We start from the raw sequence: 26,300 nt of genomic DNA on the forward strand, positions 1-26,300 counted from the left end.
TTTTCATTTTCAATTTCTCTTAAATCTTTTAAAAATGTCATTGCCTCTTTTTTCAGACTTAGCGTTTTAGGCTCAGCCATTACTTCATTGACAAGATTACTAGAGAGCAGCATCTCATGAATTATCCATATTTTGAACAATTGATTTCATCAGTATAAACAGCTACTAGTGGGGACCTTCTTCAATTAATGTAGGTCAATGCATTCTTTGCAACATATAGTCTTTGAGAATTACCTGGAACACTGAGAAATTAAATATTTGTCACAGGCGGGATTTGAATCCACGTCTTTCCAAACTCCAAGGCCAGCTCTCTATCTGATGTACTATACTGTCTCTCAAAGAAAAACTAAATAAAAGAGAACCACAACCCAAGTAAAGAATTGGTTTCCTCAGTTTCTTTGATAAAAATCATACAGTCTTTCTCTAGAAAATACTGGAAAATTATCAATAAAAGTAGTTTTATTTGGTGGGTCAAATTATCTTTCAAACCTGATTCTGATATTGAATTTAGGAGAAAGTAGGTATCTTATTTCTTTGTTGGTGGGGAACACATGGTGGTAACTTTGTGTTTTCTTGCTATGAAAGGGAAAAGCAAGTGAAGCTATTTTGGGAGATGATTTCCAGAATTGATTTTATTTGACTCTGGCTGTCACTTGGTAAACTACCTATTTTTCTAGGCCCTTGTGGCTAAAAACTTATAAATACAAAATATACAGTGGAAGGGAAAAATGTGCTAGAGGCAGTTCAGCATCTAAAATGAAAGTGCTTACTGGGCCAGTATATTACTATATTGTTTCACACACCAAACTCTTTGATAAGAAATGCTTCAGTCCACAATCAGTCAGTAAGCATTTATTAACCATTTACTATGAATCAGGCACTGTAAAAAAAATCTCTGGATACAAAGAAAGTCAAAACCAGTCACTGCCCTCAGGAAACTCACATTCTAATGAAGGAGACAAATGTGGGTAAGCAAATGCATACAGGAGAGAGAGAGAGAGAGAGAGAGAGAGAGAAAGACTGAAGATAATCTCAGAGAAAACACTGGTGGCTAAAAGGGCCAGGAAAAGCCACCTGCAGGAAGGACAATTTAAGTTGAACCAGAAAAGAAGTCAAGGAAACCAAGAGTCATTTAAAAGGACAGAGAGAGAAAGAGAGCACTCCAAACAAGGCAGAGTCCATACAGTGGTGTGGAGGGAGGCAGACAGGTGGTGAAGCATCATATGAGAGGAACAGCAAGGATTATCTAGATGGTAAAGAAGTATAAAAAAAATAGAAAGGTAGGAAGTGACAGGTTATCAAGAATTGTAAATACTAAACCAGGGGTGGGGAACCTGAGGCCTCAAGGCCACATGTGGCCCCCTAGATCCTCAAGTGCAGCCCTTTGACTGAATCCAAAGTTCACAGAACAAATCCCCTTAATAAAAGGATTGTTAGTAACTAAACAGAGGAGGTCATATTTTAGCTTGGAAGTAAAAGGTAGCCATTTGAGTTTATCAAGTAGGGACATGACATGGTCAGACCTACATCTTAAAAAAATCACTTTGGCAGCTGAGTAGAGGATGAATTGGAGGGGGAAACAAGTCAGACTAATTAGAAGGCTATTGCAGTAGTCCAGGTGAGAAATGATGAGTGCCTGGAGTAGAGTGACTGTGTGTATACAGAGAAAGAGATGTTTGAAAATTGTTGAAGGTAAAAATGATAAGGCTTAACAATGGATTAGATATGGATTCGATAGTATGAGTGAATGAGGAGTCAAAGATTATACCAAGGTTGTGAGTCTGGGTAAATGGGAGGATATTGGTTCCCTCAAAAATAATAGGGAAGATTTGAAGGGAAAGATAATGAATTTTATTTTCAACATGTTGAATTTGAAATGCCTATGGTACATCTAGTCCATCAGACAGTGATGTGGTCTTATATCTCAGAAAGGAGATTGGGGCTGGATATATAAATCTCAGAATCCTCTGCATAGAAATGCTAATTAAATCAATGTGAGATGATGAGATCACCGAGTGAGATAGTATAGAAGGAAAATAAAAATGGTCCAAGGAGAGAGCCTTGGGGAGCCACCCATCTAGACTGTCCATGACATAGATTACAAACCAGCAAAGAAGACAGAGTTGTCAGTCAGATAGGAGACCTAGGAGATCCGCTAGAGAAGAAGGAAGAGACTATTTCAGAGGAGAGGGCGATCAACAATGTCAGGTACTTCAGAGTGTTCAAGAAAGATGAGGTTTAAGAAGGGCCATCAGACTTGTCAGTTATGGGATTATGGGTAACTTTAGGGAGAGGAGTTTTACTTCTGTGATGAATTCAGAAGTCCTTTCCCAAAAATTTAAAGAAGAATTAAAGGAAAGGAAATGGGACTGAGTGTAGAGAATTTTCTCAAGCAGTTTAGTTGAAAGAGGGGTGAAAAATTGGAACAGTAGCTAGTGGGGATGGTCAGATCAAATGAAAGCTTTTAAGCCTGGAGGAGACCTGAAAGTACTTGTAGGTAGCAAGAAAACAACCAGTAGATAGGAAGACATTGTTGATTAATAAAAAATCAGGTTGATAGAGGGGCAATTTGCTGGAAAAGATGAGATATAATGGGAGCAAGTGTGGAAGAAGAAGGGTTTGCCTTGGCAAGGAAAGGGGTGCTTCTTCCTTTTATACTGAAATGAAGGAGGAAATAATGGGAGTCTCTTTATCAGTGATATGAGATAAACAGTATGGAGAGCTCATAGTGAGTGGTCTCAAATTTTTTTTGGTGAAATATGAGGCAAGGTCCAAGGAGATGCTGTGAGAGGCTTGAAGTAATACATGAAGATTGGGAACAGCCTCTGTGAAAAGCAGAATAGTGCATTAAAGAGCTACTTCTTTGCTTTGGCAAAAACCCAGTTGAGATTAGAAAACAAATTTGTAGTGAACCCAGTCAGCACAGTTTGGCGATTTCCTCCAGCTCTGTTCAGGAGCAAATGATAAGAGTGGGTAGAAGGTAGGAGTGATCCAGGGTTGGGGTTTGGTAAAGCATGATTACCAAGAAATGGAATAGCACTAATAGCTTAATCATGATATGCTTATTATCTTTGAATCTGATTCTCCCTTGCTTAAAGATAGTAATTTGTGTGCCCTTGAAAAATTCTCTTCCTCCAGACCTTCAGGGGAGAATTAACATGTGTTACCAAGCCACCTGGTATAGGCAAAAGTACAGAAAGGAGAGCCAGGGAACTTAAATCAGCTGGTCTGTAGCACACACTGTGCCAGGGTACATCAAGTGGATGCACCCTTTTTGAAAAAGCCCCCAACTTATTCATCATTTCATTGCTTCATATTGAACCTGAAGCACATATTTATTGAGCATCAGATATTTATGTCAGACATAAGACATTGTACTAAGTTATAAAGAAAGAAGAGTAATAGTTTCCACTCTTACACTCATGGAATTTCTAAGCTTTTCATTGTGGAAAAATGTGTCTACAAATGATGTACAAGGTATAAAGTGAATGCATAGTAAGAGTAGTCTAAAGAAAAACTATCATTTCCAGTTGTGAGGATCAGAAAACAAAGGCTTCATTGAGGGGCTCAAGTGTTTTATGCATTTATGTCTTGTCTCCCCTATATTTTCCAATCTTCATATACTCTTTTTTGTAATCTTCATGTAATCTTATTTTTTAAATCTTTGTCTCATTCATTTTTGTTTTTGTAGCAGCTAAACTCAGTGCCTTGTACATGGCCACTCAGGAAATGCATAGGGCTGTTTAGTCAGACTTTAAATCAGGAGATCAGTTCCCACAAAAGGCATGTCAGATTTAACTGCACCGCCTGCTTACTCCATTGTAGCCTTCCCAACGCATTCCTAGGATACATATACTTTTACTCTTATACAGGGAGGATCTGGCTCACAAAAGGGAAGAGAAAGCTCAAATTACACTTAACACAAATTACTCTGGTATTATAATTTCTGAAATTTTGAAAGAAAAACATAGACAGAATTTATGAAAGTTTATATATACACGTAGCCTGCATAATTACTAATATCTTACCTTAGTCTTCAAATTATATCTTCTATATGATTTTATAAACAGATCCATCACAGCTTCAGTAATGCAATGACAACTTGTTTTGTACTATGTTCCTTGAGAGTCACTTGTAATTAAATTTACTTATCATTATTAAATAACTGTAGGATTACAAAATCCTAGGCAAGTAACTGAAGACCTCAAAAGGTACATATGGTATTTTCATCATTGCTGCCCACTGAAGATAGAGATTTCCAAAAAGAAAGGTGATTTTGAAAAGTATACAGATGGGAGAGAGCACTGGGCATGCAGAACTAAACCATACCAGAGTGGGAGCAGGAGCAGGCCCAGGGCTGAATTGCCAGTTGCTGCGTTAATCCTCAGGCCTCTTGGCTCAGGACAGGAGTCTGTTGGAGCTAGTTGAGATGGAAGCGCAGAGCCTGCAGCAGCAGCAGCAGCAGCAGCAGCTACTGCTGGAGCTATCAGTCCACTGTATAAAGGTTTGAAACTCACCTGCTTGAACTTCTGGCAGCCATGATGACTCAATAAGCTCTAAGAGCTCTAATCCCTCCCTTGAATAAACCCAGAGAATACTGCCCTAGGAGAAACCTTGGAATAGAGGAGCCATAAGTGGGGTTCAACAGTCTTTTAGCTCCAGAGGCCCCTCTTGTGGTAACAGAAGGAGACTAGTACAGGAAGGGAGGTAGCCCAGCAAGCCTCACCTTAGCACACCAGCAGAAGTCCCTGAGCCCCAGGGCGGGTGGAGCCAGCAAACGCCATCATCAGGACTCCAGGCGTGCCTTTGCAGGGGAATTGGCAGACACCAGTGCAGACCTACTGCTGAGACCACCGGTGCTATATAGCATAGACCTAGAGGAGGAGGAGACTTCTAGCAGCCAGACCACCCCTCCCCCACACCTCACACTGTGACCCCCCGGGGGAACTCAGAAAAACTTCACTGGGCCTTGAACCTTAGCTCACACCAGCCAGCTTCAGCTAAGCATTAGGTGAGCTGCAGCAGTATATAGCTTCTAGCTGACAAAACCAGAGGCCACAGTACACAAAGCCAATAACCAGACTTCTGGTTCCCAACACAAGAAGTTTGGGACAGAGCCCCCTGCGCCCCAGAAGCAGAGATCCACTTAAAAAGTGAGGAAAAAGACAACCACCATGAAGAAGCAATCCAGAAAAATAAAGACCATTGATTCTTACTATGGAGATAGGGAAGATCAAAATACCAATTCAGAACTATACCCACTGACACTACCCACATCTGAAACCTCAAAAGGGAATATGAACTGTTCTCAAGCCCAAAAAGCATTCCTAGAAGAGCTCAAGGAAGATTTTGAAAGCCAAATTAGAGAGATAAAAGAAAAAAATGGAAAAAAACATTCACTGATGAGAACAAATCTTTAAAAAGCAAAATTGGTGAAATGGCTAAGGAGGTACAGAACCTAATTGGAGAAATTTAATCCTTGAAAAGTAAAATTGGCCAAATGGAAAAGGAGGTACAGAACCTAAATGAAGAAAACAATTTGTTAAAAATTAGAATTGGGCAAGTGGAAGCTAGTGACTCTGTGAGGCATCAAGAATCAGTCAAACAAAATTTAAAGAATGAAAAAATAGAAGAAAATATAAAATATCTCATTGGAAAAACAACTGACCTGGAAAATAGATCCAGGAGAGATAACCTAAGAAGTATAGGTCTACTGCAAAGCCATGATGAAAAAAAGAGGCTGGACAGTATCTTCCAAGAAATCATTAAGGAAAACTGCCTCAGGGTCCTAGAACCAGAGGGTAAAATGTCATCAAAGGAATCCACCTATCACCCCCTGAAAGAGATCCCAAATTGAAAACTCCAAGGAATATTGTAGCCAAATTCCAGAATTATCTGGTCAAGGAGAAAATACTGCAAGCAACCAGAAAGAAACAATTCAAATATCACAGAACTACAGTCAGGATCACAAGGACCTTGCAGCTTCTACATTAAAAGATCAGAGGGATTGGAATATGATATTCCCGAAAGGCAAAGGAGCTTGGACTACAACCCAGCAAAACTGAGCATAATTTTTCAGGCAAGTAGATGGACATTCAATGAAATAAGGGAATTTGAGACCTTTCTGATGAAAAGGCCAGAGCTCAATGGAAAATTTGATCTTCAAATACAAAACTCAAGAGAGACATAAAAAGGTAAACGGGGGGAAAGCCTTGTTGTTCAATAAGGGCAAATTGTTTGCATCCTTATATAGGATTATATTGTTTTATATATATATATATATATATATATATATATATATATATATATATATATGTGCATTAATCTTGAGAATGGTGTAGTTATTATGACACTTAAAAGGGATATACATAGACAGAGTGTGAGTATAAATTAACTGATGTGATGATAAAAAAATAATTAAGCAGTGCAAAGGGATTTTTCTGGGAGAAGAGGTAAGGAGGAGGTAGTACATCACATGAAGAGGCACAAAAACATAGCAGAGGGAAAGAAGGAAGGGAGAAGAGCAGTGTTTGAGCTTTATTCTCATTGGATTTGGTTCAAGGAGGGAATAACATACTCTAATAAATATAGAAATCAAACTTGTCCTACAGGCAGTAGGAGGGCAAAGGGGAAAGAAAGTGGGGGAGGGGGATTACAAGGGAGGAAAGAAGTACTAAGGGACATAAGGGAGGGGGTTGATAGGAAGGGAAAACTGAGGGAGGCTGTAGTCGAAAGCAAAACTCTTGAGGAGAGGAAGAAATAAAAGCATAAATGGGGGGGCAATAGGATGGAGAAAAAGACACAAATAGTAATCAGAACTGTGAATGTGAATGGGATGAACTCTCCCATAAAACGGAAGCAGGTAGCAGAATGGATTAAAAACCATAATCCTACAATATGTTGTTTACAAGAAACATATTTGAAATGGGGATACACACAGGGTAAAGGTAAAAGGTTGGAGCAGAATATATTATGCTTCAGCTGAAGTAAAAAAAGCAGTGGTACCAATCCTAATCTCAGACAAAGCAAAAGCAAAGATAGATCTAATTAAAAGAGATAAGGAAGGAAACTTTATCCTGCTAAAAGGCACCATAGACAATGAAGTAGTATCATTTCTTAACATCTATGCATGAAGTAGTACAGTATCCAAATTCTTAAAGAAGTTAAGGAAGTTACAGGAAGAAATAGACAGCAAAACTAGACTAGTGGGGGACTTCAACCTCCCCCTCTCTGAACTTGATAAATCTAACCTCAAAATAAGTAAGAAAGAAATTAAGGAGGTGAATAGAATTTTAGAAAAGGTAAATATAATAAACCTGTGGAGAAAACTGAATGTGGATAGAAAGGAATATACTTTTTTCTCAGTCGTACATGGCACATACACAAAAATTGACCATGTATTAGGGCATAAAAACCTCACAATTCAGTGCAGAAAGGCAGAAATAGTCAATGCATCCTTTTCAGATCATGATGCAATAAAAATTATTTGTAATAAAAGGCCATAGAAAGATAGACTAAAAATTAATTGGAAACTAAATAATCTAATCCTAAAGAAAGAGTAGGTCAAACAACAAATCATAGAAACAATCAGTAACTTCATTCAAGGGAATGACAATAATGATACAACATACCAAAACTTCTGTGATGCAGCTAAAGCAGTTCTTAGGGGAAGTTTAATATCTCTGAATGCTTACATGAACAATATAAAGAAGAAAGAGATCAATGAATTAGGCATGCAAATGAAAAAGCTAGAAAAAAGAACAAATTGAAAATCCCCAATTAAATGCCAAATTAGAAATACTGAAAAGCAAAGGACAGATTAATAAAATTGAAATCCAGAAAACTATTGAACAAATAAATAAAACTAAGAGCTGGTTTTATGAAAAAAAAAAGTTTTAAACCTTTGGTCAATTTGATTTTTTAAAAAAGGAAGAAGAAAACCAAATTACCAGTATCAAAAATGAAAAGGGTGAATTCACCTCCAATGAAGAAGAAATTAAAACAATAATTAGGAATTATTTTGCCCAATTCTATCCCCCAAAATTTGATAATCTTAGGGAAATGGATGTATATTTAAAAAAATACAAATTGCCCAGATTGGCAGAAGAGGAAGTAAAATACTTAAATAACCCAATCTCAGAAAAAGAAATTGAACAAGCCTTCAGTGAACTCCTAATAAAAAAAATCTCCAGGGCCAGATGGATTTGCAAGTGAATTCTATTAAAAGTTTAAAGGACAACTAGTTCTCATCCTTTACAGACTATTTGGGAAAACGGGAAGGAGTCCTACCAAATTCTTTTTATGACACAAATAGGGTACTAATTCCTAAACCAGGAAGAGCCAAAACAGAGACAGAAAATCAGAGACCAATTTCCTTAATGAATATAGTTGCAAAAGTTTTAAATAAAACATTAGAAAAAAGATCACAGCAACTTATTATGAGAATAATACACTATGACCCGGTAGGATTTATTCCAGGAATGCAAGATTGGTTCCATATAAGGAAAACTATCAGCATAATTGATTGTATCAACAACAAAACTAGCAAAAACCATATGATTATCTCAATAGATGCAGAAAAAGGTTTTGATAAAATACAACACCCATTCGTATTAAAAACACTAAAAAGTGTGGGAATAAATGGAGTCTTCCCAAAAGTGATAAGTAGCTTCTACCTAAAACCATGCTCAAGCATGATATTTAGAGGGGATAAGCTAGATGCATTTCCATTAAGGGGGGGTAGGCAAAACAAGGATGTTCATTCTCATCCCTATTATTCAATTTTGTACTTGAAATGTTATCTTTAGCAATAAGAAAAGAAAAAGAAATTAAAGGAATTTAAATGGGCAAAGAAGAAACTAAGTTTTTACCCTTTGCAGATGATATGATGGTATACTTAGAGAATCCTAGAGAATCAAGTAAAAAACTACTTGAAATTATAGATAACTTTAGCAAAGTTGCAGGATATAAAATAAATCCACATAAATCTGTGGCATTCCTATATAATAAAAACATAGTCCAACAGCAAGAAATAGAAAGAGAAATTCCATTTAAAGTTACTGTAGACACTATAAAATATTTGGGAGTCTACCTGCCAAGACAAACCCAGGACCTATATGAACACAATTACAAAACATTTGTTACACAAATAAAGTCAGATCTAAATAAATGGACAAACATCAGTTGCTCACAATTAGGTCTAGCTAATATAATAAAAATAACAATTTTACCTAAATTAATTTACTTATTCTGTGCCATACCAAACTACCACAAAATTATTTTATAGAGCTAGATGAAATAATAACAGAGTTCATCTGGAAGAAAAAAGATCCAGAATATCAAGGGAATTAATGAAAAGAAATGCTAGGGAAGGAGGCCTAGTCATACCAAATATTAAACTGTATTATAAAGCAGCAATCATCAAAACTACTTGGTGTTGCCTAAGAAATAGAGTGGTGGATTAGTGGAATAGGTTAGGTATTCAATATGTAGTAGTCAATGACTATAGTAATCTACTCTTTGATATACCCAAAGAGTCCACTTCTGGGATAAGAACTCACTATTTGACAAAAATCTTCTGGGAAAACTGTAAAATACTATGGCAGCAACTGGGCATAGACCATCTGACACCATATACCAAAATAAAGTCCAAATGGGTACACAACTTAGATATAAAGGCTGATACTATAAGCAGTTTGGGAGAGAAGGAAATAGTTTAACTGTCAGACTTATGGAGAAGGAAAGAATTTATGACTAAACAAGAGAGAGAGAGCATTACAAAATGCAAAATGGATAATTTTGATTACAGTAAATTGAAAAGTTTTTGTACAAACAAAGCCAATGCAACCAAGATTAGGAGGGAAGCAGAAAACTGGGAAAGAATTTTTACAACCAGTGTCTCTGACAAAGACCTCATCTCTGAAGTACACAGGAAACGGAGTCATTTATAAGAATACAAGTCATTCCTCCAACTGACAAATGGTCAAAGGATATGAACAGGCAGTTTTCAGAGGAAGAAATTAAAGCTATCTATACTCATATGAAAAAATGCTCTAAATCACTGTTGATTAATGAAATGCAAATCGAAACCACTCTCAGGTACCACATCTCTCCTGTCAGATTGGCTAACATGTCAAAACAGGAAAATGATGAATGCTGGAGAGGATGTGGGAAAATTGGAACACTATTCCATTGTTTGTGGAGTTGTGAACTGATCCAACCATTCTGGAGAGCAATTTGGAACTATACCCAAAGGGCTATAAAAATGTGCATACTCTTTGATCCAGCAATATCACTTCTAGAGCTGTATCCCAAAGACATCATAGAAGGGGGGGAAAGGACCTGCATGTACAAAAATACTTACAGCAGCCCTTTTTGCAATGGCAAAGAATTGGAAATCAAGGAGATGCCCAAGAACTGGGGAATGGCTAAACAAATTTTGGTATATGAATGTAATGGAATACTGCTGTGCTATAAGAAATGAGGAGCAGATGGACTTCATGAGAACCCGCAGTCTTATATGATCTGATGATGAGTGAAGGGAGCAGAACCAGGAGACCATTGTATACAACCACAGACGCATTGCTTCTATGATGACTAACTTTGATAGATTTGACTCATCTCAACAATGCAAGGTTCCAAGGGTCCAAAATACTCATGATGGAAAAGGCTATCCACATCCAGAGAAAGAATTATGGAATCTGAATGCAGATTGAAGCAAACTATTTGCTCCCTTTTTAAAAAATTTTATTTTATTTTTGGTTTTGTTACATCTTTCTCATGGTTCATTTCATTGGCTATAATTCTTCTTTACAATTTGATTATTGGGAAAAGAAGTTTAATATGAAGGCATATGTACAACCTATATCAGGTTACATGCCTTCTTTGGGGGAGGGGGAAGGACAGGGAGGGTGAGAAAATACGGAACTCAAAAACTTGTGGACTTGAGTGTTGTAAACTAAAAACCAATTAATTAATTAAAAAAGGGGGAAAAAATATACAGATGGTTAAGAAAAAGGTGTTGGAGAACAGGATTTGAATTTCTCTGCCTAAACTTAAAATATAGAATTACTGGGCTATCAAACTGGCACAAAGTACATCCTTTAAGATGTAGACTTGCAGATCTGATCAAAAGGGCTTTAAACCAAAAATAAAGGGGGAGAGAGAACTGTCTATGTAAATCTTATGCCAGATACCACTGAGAGTAGCAGGTACAACAAAGAAGAATAACAAAAGAATTCAATAATAATTCAGAATAGACAGATTCCATAAAGAGAAACAGTAAATAGCCATGGTTTCAGTTGTACAATGCTTAGGATTACAGGTTTCAAAAATGAACTAAAGAAAATAAGGGGGTAAATTTAGTGTCATAGCAATGTAGGCTTATGGCTCAGCAATTCTGATATTTTCTTGATTGTATTTTTTGGTAGTAATGACGTGTGATTTTTTTCCCCAGATATTTGGTATTCTCTCCTCTTTTGGGATGTTTTGAGAATCTGTCCTTGTCTAAGCTGTTCTTCCGGTTTCTATTTTCTTTACTACATTTCTACTTACTTATGTAGTCCCTCAGAATCTGAGATATTAGAGCCAAAATATAATAATTTCATTGCCATTAATGGAAAGATTAGTTTCTTAGAGTAATATTTACAGATCTTTTGCATTTTTCATCTGCTTAGTAATCCTTCCACTTTTATTCTTATATGTTCTTGGAATAATCTGGCTGAATAAGTTCTCTTGCCAAGTTTTCTATAAATGTGTTTTTCCCCTTCACCATTTATTACTGCTTCATTAGTCTATACTGTTCCTAATCTCCCACCATGCTCCTCCATAAGATTTTTACCAACGATTTTTTATTATAAACTGCTGTTACCATTGGCTTCCATCTCTCTCTCTCTCTCTCTCTCTCTCTCTCTCTCTCTTTCTCTCTCTCTCTCTCTCTCTCTTTCTCTCTCTCTCTCTCTGTCTCTTTCTCTCTCCCTCTCTCCCTCCCTTCTTCCCTCTTTCTACTTCCTTTTCTCTCTGTCCGTCTATCTGTTTGGCAAGGAGATAAAGAGTTTACTGGTTCATGCAGTTTCCAAGTTCTTTTGGTTTCTTCTATGTGGTGATTAAAATTGAATTTCTCTAAGGAGATGGTAATACTTTTGTGTTAATATCTGCCTGTTTATCCATTTTCAACTTCTCAGTGTCAATACCTTGATTAAATGTCAGGTGGGAGTTTAAATTGCAGATTGTATTGTCTCATTTTTATTCTTTTTCTAATTTGGGATTAATGTTGCTCTCACAAGTCAATGGTCTGACTCTACACAGAAAGCTGATTTGGAAATGGCTCTCATATCAGGAACCAGTCATTTCCTGGCTGTTAGGATATACACAGTTTCAATTTTTATGATGTTATTTAATATTTCATCAGCTACTGGCTCTCTTATTGAAGAAAATATTCATCAAGGAGCTTATATGTGGTTTACCAGCTTTTAACTTTAAACTCTCTCATTTTTGGCTCCTGAGCCACAGTTTCCAGTATTTGTTTTTGCCATCTTCCTCTGTGCCCATTTTTAAAGTATTTTTTTAATTAGCAATAATTATTTATCCTCTGTCTCACCTCCTTTCCCTCATGAGTCCTCGGATAGGGGTGAGGAGTGAAGGGGAAGAAAAATCAAAATAAAGGCATTGTAACAAATATACATAGTAAAATAAAATAAGTTCTAATATTGGATGTGTTCCAAAATATGTCTCATTCTGCATGTTTAGTCTATTACCCCTCTGTCAGGAAATGGGTAAAATTCTTCATTATTTGTCCTTTAGAATCATAATTAGTCATTGATAAGTATCCTTAAGTCCTTTAAAATTGTTTATTTTTACAATGCCATTATTATAGTATAAATATTTCTCATCACTTTTCTCTGTGTCATTTCATACAAGTCTTCCCAAGTTTCTCAGAATCCATCCCCATCATTTTTTACAGCACAAGAGTATTCCATTACATGTATATAGCATAATTTGTTCAGCCATTCTCCCATTTATGGACACTGCCTTAGTTTATATTTCTTTACCATTACAAGAAGAGCTGCCATAAATATTTTTGTATGTATAAAAGACCTTTACCCTGTTCTTTGATCTCTCTGGGGGCATTCCTAATAGCGCTGTTGCTAGATAAAAGGGTAGGCTCAGTTTAGTTACTTTTGGGGCGTAGTTCCAAATTGCTTTCCAAAATTATTGGACCATTTCACAGCTCTACCAACAGTGCTTTGATGTGCCTGTTTCTCATAACCCCTCCAACATTTGCAATTTTCTTTTTTTGTTATCTTTGCTATCCAGTAGATATGAGGTGGAACCTCAGAGTTGCCTTAATTTGCATTTTTCTAATTATTAGTGATTCGGAGCACTTTTAAAATATGGCTATAGATAGTTATGATACTTTTCCCTTGAATTACCTGTGTCATAAGGGGTTATAAAGGAAGTCAAATAAGACAGAATTCCTAGGATTAGTTTTGTTATGTTTTGATGATCTTAAAAGAAGAAAGGAAAAGAGGATATACTTAGTAAGAAAAGGGGATAAAGGGCAAGGGACACACCTCAGATACTTGGGGGCAATAAAATTTATACAAGCAAGGGAAGGGTAAGGAGAGAAGGCATCATTTGAACCTCACTTTTATCTAAATTGGTCAGAAGAGGATAGACCACCCTCAGGGTGTGGTATAGAAATACATTCAACTCAACAAAACATGAGGGGAGAATAAGAGGAAGAATAGATTAGAGAAAAAATAGTCATAGAGCAAACTAAGCTCAAAGTGAACATCATGAATAGGTTCAAAAGGAAAGAAAGAGAAGGTAAAAACTGTTCATGGGAATCTATATGAGGGAAAGAGAAGAGGAGAAGTAGATTGTTCTGAACACACTTCTCTTCCATAAGACTTCTTTGTAAAATGAGAGGTGGGGAACAAAGAACAAAAACATGAAAATGTGTAGGAAGTCTACTCCTTACCCATTATCCCAAAGCTAGGTCAGCTACATCTTCCCCTCAGGGTTCTGTGGGTACCCTAAAGGATTAGAATTGTCTTTCTCTGTTGCCATCAGTTCAAGGTCCCACTGGTTGTGTTTCCCACACATTTGACTGTCAGAGACTAGTGCCTTAGTTCCATTTATCCATTTAACATCAGTTAGCTTTTTCAAAAGGATATTTACTTTGAAAACATAACAATTAAAAAGTATAAATATTTCTGTCAATACTACAATACACATTCTTTCCTATACCACCCAAGATTTTGTAGAAAGTGGGCTCAGATTTAGCATAGTTTATATATAATATTGATACTACCATTTATACGACCAGCAGATGAATCTTTGTCTCAATTCTCATTGGGCTAAGTCCTAAATGTCACTCCCAAAGTTCATTCTTTATTCCCTAAGTGTCAGTGCTAGACCAAATATAAAACCTAGGAAGGACTCAAATTCTACAACTCCCAGAGAGTAGTTCTTTTGACCTTTTGAAACTCAAAAGGTTGGGGTTTACAAATTAATCTCCTTTACCAAAAATAGTGAAGAACAAATGGTGAGGCAAAGGGGGAGACGCCTATTTTCATGGGCCCATATATCAACCTCAGTGAAAAGAAAACCCAAGGCCCTACCTCTTACACTAGAAGCCATCAGTAAAGGCCTGAAACCAAGAGAGAGCAGCTGAAGAATGGTTAGCCAAACTCTTGTCAACTAGTGCTTTTTTGATTACCTCTGCTGCTAAACATCTACTTATTGACTATTGTGATTAACTGACCAAAGCCCATTATAGAACATCTCTCCAAGGTAGTTCCATCACAACTCTTCTAGAAGCAGGTTCCCTAGTCTCTTCCACATGAAGCGACACCATCAAACCAATGAAGTGACACCATTTTATACATGTTCTAATTCCCATTACAATAGGATGGTAGAGATACATAATTAATGATCATAACTATGAATGTGAATGTGTGTGGTGAACTGAACTATAAAACAGAAGAGGATAGCAGAATGCATTAGAAACCAGAGTCTAATAATATATTGCTTATAAGAAACATACTTAAAACAAAGATTCATCCAGTTAAAATAAATGGCTAAAGCAAAATTCACATCTTCAGGCACAGCAATAGCAAAAATAGATGATTAAAAAGAGATAAGCAAAGACACTTGCTTTATCCTCATGCCCACCTTTGTACTGAAGTCCAATAGAATGTAAGATCATTAGGAGAGAAACTTGTTGGGTTTTTTGTCTTTGTACCTACAAAACAAAGCACTATGCTTGACATATTATAGAAAACACAATAAATTCCTATTGAATGAGTGAAAAATTGCTAACTATTAGTATGTGTTTTGATTCAGTATAGAAGATCTTATCAAATCTTCATAGAATTTCTCTACTTTCTCATGCTTTGCAATAGATGTTGCCATATAAGCTACATGTATCTTCATAGTAGTCTTTTTCCAGATTTTCATCCATAAACACTTCAATATGATATGACCAAATGTTTCATGAATTATTCATCCATAAACACTTCAATATGATATGACCAAGTGTTTCATGAATTATTCATCCATAAACACTTCAATATGATATGACCAAGTGTTTCATGAATTAATATTTCTTACTGTCTTTGGATTTATAAGAAAACCAACTATACCACCTTGAGAGAGATTATAGTGACATAAATTCCATTTAGCTATAACTTCTATATATACATATGTATATACATACATACAAAGAGGGTGTTCCACAAGTCTTAGTGCAATTTTAAGCTACTTAAGCTTTAATAAATTATTAAAGCTTTATTTTTAAGAGTAATATATTATTAAAGCTTTAATTGTTTAAAATTGCACTAATGCCTTTAGAACACTATATAGATACAGATACATAAATAGAGATAAAGGTTTAGATAGATATAGATGGATAGATATAGTTTCATTTATAGCAAGAATATCAATATTGATATGATTCAGTTCCTTAAATAGTATGGCAGCTTGTTGAACACAGGACAAGGATTACCCATTAAAAGTACTAACCGAAGAAGGTGGGAAGGCAGAGCCAAGATGGTGGCTGAAAATCAGGGACTTGCTTAAGCTCTCCCCTAGGTCCCTCCAAACACCTATAAAAATGGCTCTGAACAAATTCTAGACCTGCAGAACCCACGAAATAGCAGAAGGAAGCAGGGCTCCAGCCCAGGACAGCCTGGATGGGCACTGGGAAGGGTCTATCGCATGGAGCTTGGAGGGGAGCAGAGCCCAGCATGGGCTACGCCAGGACCAACCAGACCAGGAGCCAGGCAGAATAGGCTGTAGGGCCCTGAATCATTGAGCTGGGGCAGTCACCAGACTTCTCAACCCACAAACGACAAAGACAAGAGAGAAGGTTAGTGGGAAAAGCTGCTGGGACAGAGTGGAAGGACTTCACAGTGGGCCACCACCCCAGGGGCGGCAGAGGTGGTGCAACTCTGAGGCTGCTTCCAGAGGTACAGCTGCAGTTGCTTCTGGCCCCAGGCCCACCTGGTAGAAGGAATTAAGTGGCAGATTAGAGCAGGGGTAGAAAGCCTGCTTTGCCCTGCCTAGATCTGGGCCATAATCCTGGTTGGCAGTTCTTGGGGGAGAAGGAGTGCTGGTGCGGCAGAGATTGCTGTGTAGAAGTAACTCAGAAAACAACAGCACAGCCCCTCAAGCATGGGACAAAGTACCGTCTACTCTACAAGCAGTCATATCCCGACAAGAAGCTCAAGAGTCAAGTAGTTGGATGGGAAGATGAACAGCAGCAAAAACGGACTCAGATTCAGACTCAGACTTTGGAATCTTTTTTTGGTGACAAAGAAGATCAAAACATACAGCCAGAAGAAGTCAACAAAATCAAAGAGCCTACGTCAAAAGCCTCCAAGAAAAACATGAACCGGTCTCAGGCCATGGAAGAGCTCAAAAAGGATTTGGAAAAGCAAGTAAGGGAAGTAGAGGAAAAATTGGGAAGAGAAATGAGAGTGATGTGAGAAAACCATGAAAAACAAGTCAATGACTTACTAAAGGAGACCCAAAAACATACTGAAGAAAATAACACCTTAAAAAATAGACTAACTCAAATGGCAAAAGAGCTCCAAAAAGTCAATGAGAAGAATGCCTTGAAAGGCACAGTTAGCTGCATGGAAAAGGAGGTCCAAAAGACCACTGAAGAAAATACCACCTTAAAAATTAGATTGGAGCAAGTGGAAGCTAGTGACTTTATGAGAAATCAAGATATTATAAAACAGAACCAAAGGAATGAAAAAAAAATGGAAGATAGTGTCAAATATCTCATTGGAAAAACTACTGACCTGGAAAGTAGATCCAGGAGAGAGAATTTTAAAATTATTGGACTACCTGAAAGCCATGATCAAAAAAAGAACCTAGATATTATCTTTCAAGAAATTATCAAGGAGAACTGCCCTGATATTCTAGAGCCAGAGGGTAAAATAGAAATTGAAAGAATGCACTGAACACCTCCTGAAAAAGATCCCAAAAAGAAAACTCCTAGGAAAATTATTGCCCAATTCCAGAGTTCCCAGATCAAGGAGAAAATACTGCAAGCAGCCAGGAAGAAATAATTTGAATATTGTGGAAACACAATCAGGATAACACAAGATCTAGCAACTTCTACATTAAGGGATCAAAGGACTTAGAATATGATATTCCGGAGGTCAAAGGAGTTAGGATTAAAACCAAGAATCACCTACCCAGCAAAACTGAGTATAATGCTCCAAGGCAAAATATGGATTTTCAATAAAATGGAGGACTTTCAAGCTTTCTCAATGAAAAGACCAGATCTGAATAGAAAATTTGACTTTCAAACACAAGAATCAAGAGAAGCATGAAAAGGTAGACAGGAAAGAGAAATCATAAGGGACTTACTAAAGTGGAACTGTTTTGTTTACATTCCTATTTGGAAATATGATGTGTGTAATTCACGAAACCTTTCTCTGTATTAGGGTTGCTGAAGGGAATATACATATATAGAGAGACAGAGGGCACAGGGTGAGTTGAATATAAAGGGATGATATCTAAAAAAAATCAAATTAAGGGATGAGAGAGGAATATATTGAGAGAGGGAAAAAGGGAGAGATAGAATGGGTAAATTATCTCACATAAAAGTGGCAAGAAAAAGCAGTTCTGTAGGAAGGGAAGAGGGGGCAGGTGAGGGGGAATGAGTGAATCTTGCTCTCATCGGATTTGACTTGAGGAGGGAATGACATACACACTTAATTAGGTATCTTACCCCTCAGGAAAGAAGGAGGAAAGGGGCAAAAAAGGGGGGGATGATAGAAGAGAGCGCAGATAGGGGGAGGAGGTAATCAAAAGCAAACACTTTGGAAAAGGGACAGGGTCAAGGGAGAAAATTGAATAAAGGGGGATAGGATAGGAGAGAGAAAAATATAGTTAGTCTTTCACAACATGAGTATAGTGGAAGGGTTTTGCATAATGATACACCTGTGGCCTATGTTGAGTTGCTTGCCTTCTTAGGCAGGGTGGGTGGGGAGGGAAGAGGGGAGAGAATTTGAAGCTCAAAGCTTTAGAAGCAGATGTTCAAAAAAAAGTTGGTTTTGCATGCAACTAGGAAATAAGATATACAGGCAGTGGGGCATAGGAATCTATCTTGCCTGACAAGAAAGTAAGGGGAAAGGGGATGGCAGGGAGTGGGGTGACAGAAGGGAGGGCTGAGTGGGGAACAGGGCAATCAGAATATATGCCATCTTGGAGTGGGGGGAGGGTAGAAATGGGGAGAAAATTTGTAATTCAAAATCTTGTGGCAATCAATGCTGAAAACTAAAAATATTAAATAAAAAAGTTTTTTAAAAAGTCCTAACCATTAAATTTACCTTTCTGGGTTGTCTAACAGTTGAATCTTAACACACACATTTTTTTTTCCATCACTCTGCTATTGACACTGCAGCAGTAGAAAAGAGCCACATAGAACTGAGAGCCATTTGTAAATTACCTTCGTTTCATGTGTTTCCATGACCTCAAAATGTATCAGTTAGTTGCCAGCCCATTGGTGATAGCCCCTGTGTACTAAACTAGCTTGTTCTTCAGAAAGCAAGCATGCGAGTTTACTAGGATCTTACTTGAAGCTTTTCCAACTTGTTAGACTTGTTGGGTTTGTGTTCTGATCGATAACAGCTTCTTAGGGTAACCTTCATTCCAAAAGGAAACAATGGATTAAGACTTTGAGGAAGATCATTTGAGGCATATATGCATAAAAATACCTAGGCCAAAAACACCTAATGTTTTCTCCTCTATTAATACTTCTCTTGTCCCCTACCCATCACCAACTAGGAGTAATTATCTGAACTCATTACTCTGAGCTGCTATACTTTTAAATTATATCAGCTTTCATTTAGCTCATCCTACCAGGAGACTGAAATGTCCACGAAGCCAGTGACAATATTTAATGTTTTCTGTGTGTTCTACATAATAAATACCATGGTACCTTTCAAGTAGTAGGAACTCAGTAAATATTTGTTGTAAGAGTGAATGAACAATGTAAGATAGAATATGATGAGTATGTAATAGAGATACAAACATGGTCCTTTGAAATTTTGGAGAAAGGATAGGGCTCTGAGAATAAACTCGTTTATTCCTCACAATGATCTAATACCATGTTCTAACTTTAACTGTGAAAATCTTTTTTCTACTTCTTCCAATATGTTTTTAGATACCAATTGTATGTGCACTAATGTGTGTTCATTTCATCCTATGAGAAATGTTGTGTTTAGGATTCTTGTTTTGTGGCCCACAAAATGTGATGTTTGTGGCCGGAAAAGTAATCTCTTCATAAATACAGTGTTTCAAACACGTTCGTTTTTGTTCACATTGTCCCCTTGAAAACTCTATGTTTTAATCTAATAAATGTTCATGTTAATACAGCTTCTCAAGTAATTTTTATCACCATTTATACGCCCAAAAGGCACCCCTTCATCATATTCTTTTCTTCCTTTTGCACACAGGAATGTTTTCAGTTTATACTGCCAGCCCTACCTCACGCCATTGACCTTTTACGTGATGCCATTGTAAAAGTAAAAGAGGTGCATGATGAACTTGAAGATTTGCCTTCTCCACCACCTCCTCTTTCCCCTCCTCCTACTACTAGCCCCCACAAACAGACAGAAGACAAAGGGGTTCAGTGTGAAGAAGAGGAAGAAGAGAAGAAAGACAGTGGCGTGGCTTCAACAGAAGACAGTTCCTCATCACATATAACAGCAGCAGCAATTGCAGCCAAGGTAAGTCTGCTTAATTTAGAAAGGGAGGCAGTTTTAGTTTCTATATTAAATAATACATGATCCCTTTGGACCTTTGTATGAATACTAGTATTTTGAATGTCAAGAAAGGAAAACTTTATGATTATTTTAAGTTAAATTGTGTCATTAATCGATTCGACACCAACATACAATTCACCACAGATGTTTGCCCCTCTTAAATAACCATTTTAATGTGCACCTGAATATCTTCCAGGATAGTTTATTTTACCCTTTAATCACTGTCTCACCTATCACTCATGTTTATCTGAGTGATTACCTAAAATACATTTCTCTATAACCTTTTCTAGTATACATATTGACACTAATTTTTGTATGATAATTCCTTTTGTAATGAATGACCTATCATTCCATAGGAATAACTTCCAAGATAAAGTTTACAATTTTAGAAAATAGAATTGCATGCTCTTAAGTCAATATATGAAACATCATTATTCCTAAAAACATAATAATAATTTTTGCTGATGTTCAGGAACTGTGCATGGATTTTGTTATCTCCAAGTTACAAAAGCAGGGTCTCATGTTCTTTAATTCTTTATAAGGAGACCCCCATCTACCCAGCTTCTTTATGAAACTAATTTTTCTCCCTAGGATTACCCAAATGGGAAGAGACCAAAGCTTGTCCCATTTTGGATATATGTTACTTATGTTAGCTACTATAATTTTTCTTACAAAATTCAATAGAGTATTATCCATTGTTACCTTAGCCCCCTGACATGTTTTTATTAAAATAGCATTTGAATGAATGTTACATTTAAGAAAATACAACAGTGCTAAAATTGTCCCATAGTGATCATCTAAATGAAGTGTATGTTTTGTTTCATTGACTTGTATTGTATTTTTAATGCCCCTTTCCCTTCCCCCACCCTATCTCACTTTCAAAATTCCTTTTGTTATTCTCTTAAAAATTTATGAGTTTCTGATAAGAGAGGATAAGTCATTTTCAAATGTCATGACAAAACAACACTGCTAGTTCTTAGGTGTCTCACCGTGTATCATTGCAATTTTTGTTTCAGTGCATAAATAGTACATCATCTTTACTGCCCTACACAGCACAGTATCCAGCACAGATATCTTTCAGTACTTCTAGAAGACCATAAGAAAGTGAAACATACAAGAAGAGTGTCATTAGGAATCCAGTTTAATGTAAACTTCTTAAGTAATCTTGTTAACTCACTGAAATATTCTGAAACAAATGTGGGAAACTTCAGAAGAGAAGGGGAATGGAATCAATCCATACACATAGAGGTTCTTTAAGCTTTCAGATTCCACCTAGCCCAGAGAAAGTGTCCTAGGGTCCCTATTGCATTCACCACTTCATATGCATTAAGCATTTGCTTTTGTTTTATCAAGGTTATATTATGCTGCTTGTCGTTTAAAAGCTAGCAGTTTATAAGAATGGAAATGAGGAATGATGATTGCTTTTCTATTGCCCAATGTTCAGAACTCATTTCCTTACATGTAAAAATCTTCTGATTTTACTCTGTAGTCATACTGTATTGAGTACAATTAGAATTATAAATTCACCATTGCTGATTGAAATTTTATTAACACAGTTAACACTGCAATGTCAGACTTAATATGTTGATTATCTTGAAACAGCTGGAGCCAATGAGTTAATTTTTTTAAAGCGATGTGGAACTTAAGATTTAAACTGACCATTTCCCTCTAAGTTTGTAAGAATTTGTCATTTCATTGTCCCATCTGTTTTCACCCTTGTTCTTTTCCGATCATTTTGCTTGTATAGTTTCATGTTTCCTATCACTGTATTCATAGCTGTTATGTGTTGTGCATTAGAAGCATCCATTCTACACCAGTACTGCTGTTATCATGGCACACGGTGAGCAGCCCATTCCTGGTCTCATCAGTTATTCCCATCACGCAACAGGCAGTGCAGGAGAACCGGTAAGACATACCTACAAGAGGCTTTTGCATTAATGGTTTTTGTGAACATATGGCCTGCCTCCTATCCTAGTATTTAGGGAAGATGTGTTTATCAGTTTTTTTATGCTGATGAATCTTCAGCAGTGCCTTTTTTTAATGTGAAATTTAAATGCCACTGAGCATAAGGGAATTACTGTGACAAGCATTTAGTTTAGGATTAAGTTACTATGGTTTGTCGATAAGCTTCCATCACAGAACCACCGAGAATTTCATCACTTAGAAGTCTGTGTTTCTGATTATTTAGCACTTTCATCTCATATCTTTAAATAAATTGCTCAACCAATTAAAGTAATCCCTTACAATTATCACTTTAGAGTTTTAAAATCTTATTTTCTTTTTTCATCAGGTTGTATTCTTTTTTAAGGAATTTTCTGTAGGCAACTACTTCTACTTATATTTTCTTTGTTTTAACCACATATTCATTCTTGTACTTTCTGTATTTGGTTTCTTGCTCCTTAAGTGTTCCCTTTAGTTCTAAATCAGTGAATCTTTGATTCCATGATCTCTTTCACATATGTCTGTTTAGGAAATAGTAGCTGTCTTTATAAACTAAAAAAACAAAAAACAAAAATACAACAACAACAACTAGGGAAGCCAAACATCAAGATGGAAGCTGTAGGGAGGAATAAAATAACCCGTTTAAGGAAATGGCTCTTAGGTGTTAAGAAAAAAAGGAGTTGTTCAGGACAGATGAGTGAGGAAGGACATTAAGTTGGTATAAGCCACTGTATAAGGAAAACCAGAATTACTCACCTCCAGTACACAAATGGATCTGTGACCTCCTCCTCAATTCAGGAATTCCCTCCAGCATTGCAATTGCAGCCCATCAATGCCTGCCCATCCTGTGTGACTCTCATCCAGGTCCTCCCAAAACTTTGTCACTGGACATATGCACAGCATCCTTGAGGCTTTCATTGCTTTTCCCCAACATTGTGTGGGCACCAGCAGAACTCTTTGGCCATATACCTGTCATCCCTTGTTCTTGCTTCTTGACCAGCCCATCTTCTCTTTCTCTCATAAAATGGTTTCATGACATCCTTTATTCCTATTTGCCTTTAGAGTTTGTCTCAACTTGCTCATATCCACTGTGCCCCTTTCTATGCCCCACTTTATGATGTTCATCTTTAATTCTTCAGGGGCAGTAACGTTCCAGGTCTTACTTTCATACAGCAACACTTGTGAACTGTTTGTATTGCAAGGGCCTTTGCTGTTATGAGAAGTTTGGGGTGATTAAGAATGTTTGTGATTTCCCAAAAGTAATCCAACCTGCTCTCCTCCTCCTTTTCAACTCTGGGTCCATCTCATTGTATTATTTGTCTCAGATGTTCATACTGTTAGACAAGCTTTATAGTTTCCATTCAGATGTATAATAAAGTCTAGGCAACATTTATTCTTCATCCATTTGTTCTTTCCTGTGTGAATAGATACGCCTGACTCCATTTAGTGACTACAGATGTCTTCCATTAGGCTCTGCAATGTCTTGGACCTTGATGCAACAAATAAAATGTCATCCTCAAACAGGAGCCATTGGAGGACCACAGGCCCTCCTCAACCTGGACACTATGTTCTATCTCCTCCCTCACAATAGTAAATACCTCTGGAAAGCATACATCTACCAGTTTTTATGCATTGTCCTATGTTTATTTTCAGAGGATTATTGGATAGGATTATTCCTATTATATTTTCCAAAGAAAATTGATTGATCCTGATGAATCTGTGGGAAACAACTTGTGGTAAAAGAACCTGGAAGGTGGTGTTTTGTTTTACCAAGTCAATTAAAACCAAATTAAAAAGTCAAGAAATTGGGCAGAGCCAAGATGGTGGCATGAAAACAAGGAATTGCTTGAGCTCTCCCCCAAATTCCTCCAAATATCTAAAAAATGACTGAACAAATTCTAGAACTACAGAACCCATGAAATGACAGAGTGAAACAAGTCTCCAGCCCAAGACAGCCTGGATGGTCTCTGGGAAGGGTCTATCACACTGTGCTGGGAGTGGAGCGCAGCTCAGTGTGGGCCATGCCAGGACAGACCAGGTCGGAGCACACCAGGCAGAGCAGACCTCAGGGCCCTGAATCACTGGCAGCTGTGGCAGTTTCCAGACTTCTCAACGCACAAACTCCAAAGACAATGTAGCAGGTAAATGGGAAAATTCTTGGACCTAGGTGAAAGAGGGGCACAGTCTGGCCCCAGCCCTGGGGCAGTGGAGGTGGCTGCAGCAGTGGCAGTGGCAGCAGCAGTGTCTTCCGGAGCTCCAGGCCCACAGACTATGGGGGGAATCAAGCGGCTGATCAGAGCAGGAGTGCAGGGAGCAGTTTGTTGGCACTGAGGCAGTATTATCTTGCTTTGCCCTGCCTGGATCTGGGTCACAGTCCTGATGGGCAGTCCTTGGGGGAGGAGGAGTGCTGGGGTGGCAGAACTTGTAGTGGCTATGGAGAGGGAGTCCTCCTGTTAGTTACACAGCAGAAAGGAGCTCTTGCAATCACAGCCCAGAGCACAGGCCAGGAGAAGAGTGTTACACCACCTCAGAATAGAATTAGTTCTGAAAACAGCAGCGCAAAACCCCTGAAGCTTGGGACAGAGCGCTCTCCACTCTGAAAGCACTCATATCCTGACAGAGAGCTCAAAAGTCAAGTAATTGGCAGGAAATTGAGCAGGCAGCATAAAAGGACTCAGACTATGGAATCTTTTTTTGGTGACAAAGAAGATCAAAACATACAGCCAGAAGAAGTCAACAAAGTCAAAGAGCCTACATCAAAAGCCTCCAGGAAAAAATATGAATTGGTCTCAGGCCATGGAAGAGCTCAAATAGGATTTGGAAAAGCAAGTAAGAGAAGTAGAGGAAAAATTGGGAAGAGAAATTAGAGTGATACAAGAAAATCATGAAAAACAAGTCAATGACTTACTAAAGGAGACCCAAAAAAATACTGAAGAAAATACCACCTTAAAAAATAGACTAACCTAAATGGCAAAAGTGCTCCAAAAAGCCAGTGAGAGAAGAATGCATTAAAAAGCAGAATTAGCCAAATGGAAAAGGAAGTCCAAAAGACCACTGAAGAAAATACCACCTTAAAAATTAGATTGGAGCAAGTGGAAGCTAGTGACTTTATGAGAAATCAAGATATTATAAAACAGAACCAAACGAAAGAAAAAAATGGAAGACAACGTGAAATATCTCATTGGAAAAACCACTGACCTGGAAAATAGATCCAGAGAGATAATTTTAAAATTATTGGACTCCCTGAAAGCCATGATCAAAAAAAGAGCCTAGATATCATCGTTCAATAAATTATCAAGGAAAACTGCCCTGATATTCTAGAGCCAGAGAGTAAAATAGAAATTGAAAGAATCCACTGATCGCCTCCTGAAAAAGATCCCAAAAAAAGAATACTCCTAGGAATATTGTTGCCAAATTCCAGAGTTCCCAGGTCAAGGAGAAAATACTGCAAGTAGCCAGAAAGAAACAATTTGACTATTGTGGAAACACAATCAGGATAACACAGGATCTAGCAGCTTCCACATTAAGGGATCAAAGGGCTTAGAATATGATATTCTATAGAGGTCAAAGGAGCTAGGATTAAAACCAAGAATCACCTACCCAGCAAAACTGAGTATCATGCTCCAAGGCAAAATATGGATTTTCAATAAAATGGAGGACTTTCAAGCTTTCTCAATGAAAAGACCAGATCTGAATAGAAAATTTGACTTTCAAACACAAGAATCAAGAGAAAGGGTAGACAGGAAAGAGAAATCATAAGGGACTTACTAAAGTGGAACTGTTTTGTTTACATTCCTACATGGAAAGATGATGTCTGTAAATTTATGAGACCTTTCTCAGTATTAGGGTAGTTGAAGGGAATATATACATATACATACACACACACATACACACACACACACACACACACACACACACACACACACATATATATATATATCTATATCTATATATATGTATATATATATATATATATATGTAGACAGAGGGCACAGGATGAGTTGAATATAAAGGGATGATATCTAAAAAAATAAAATTAAGGGGTGAAACAGGAATATATTGAGAGAGGGA

The 26,300-nt window shown here is 37.3% G+C and overlaps 1 protein-coding gene across 4 annotated transcripts in view; it reads left to right on the forward strand.

Annotated features, from left to right (window-relative positions):
* Nucleotides 1–26,300, forward strand: part of GPHN (gephyrin) — an 885,721-nt gene that overhangs the window by 530,809 nt on the left and 328,612 nt on the right. For 3 of the 4 annotated variants that reach the window (XM_036769505.1, XM_036769507.1, XM_036769506.1), the window contains one exon: nucleotides 19,980–20,252. In XM_036769505.1, coding sequence (XP_036625400.1) covers nucleotides 19,980–20,252 — 273 coding nt within the window. Of the gene's footprint in view, nucleotides 1–19,979; nucleotides 20,253–22,085; nucleotides 22,194–26,300 lie in introns of all 4 variants that reach the window. The other variant, XM_036769503.1, reaches the window with a different exon arrangement.

The sequence above is a fragment of the Trichosurus vulpecula genome, chromosome 8 (genome assembly GCF_011100635.1).
Source record: "Trichosurus vulpecula isolate mTriVul1 chromosome 8, mTriVul1.pri, whole genome shotgun sequence".
NCBI classification, from domain to species: Eukaryota; Metazoa; Chordata; class Mammalia; order Diprotodontia; family Phalangeridae; genus Trichosurus; species Trichosurus vulpecula.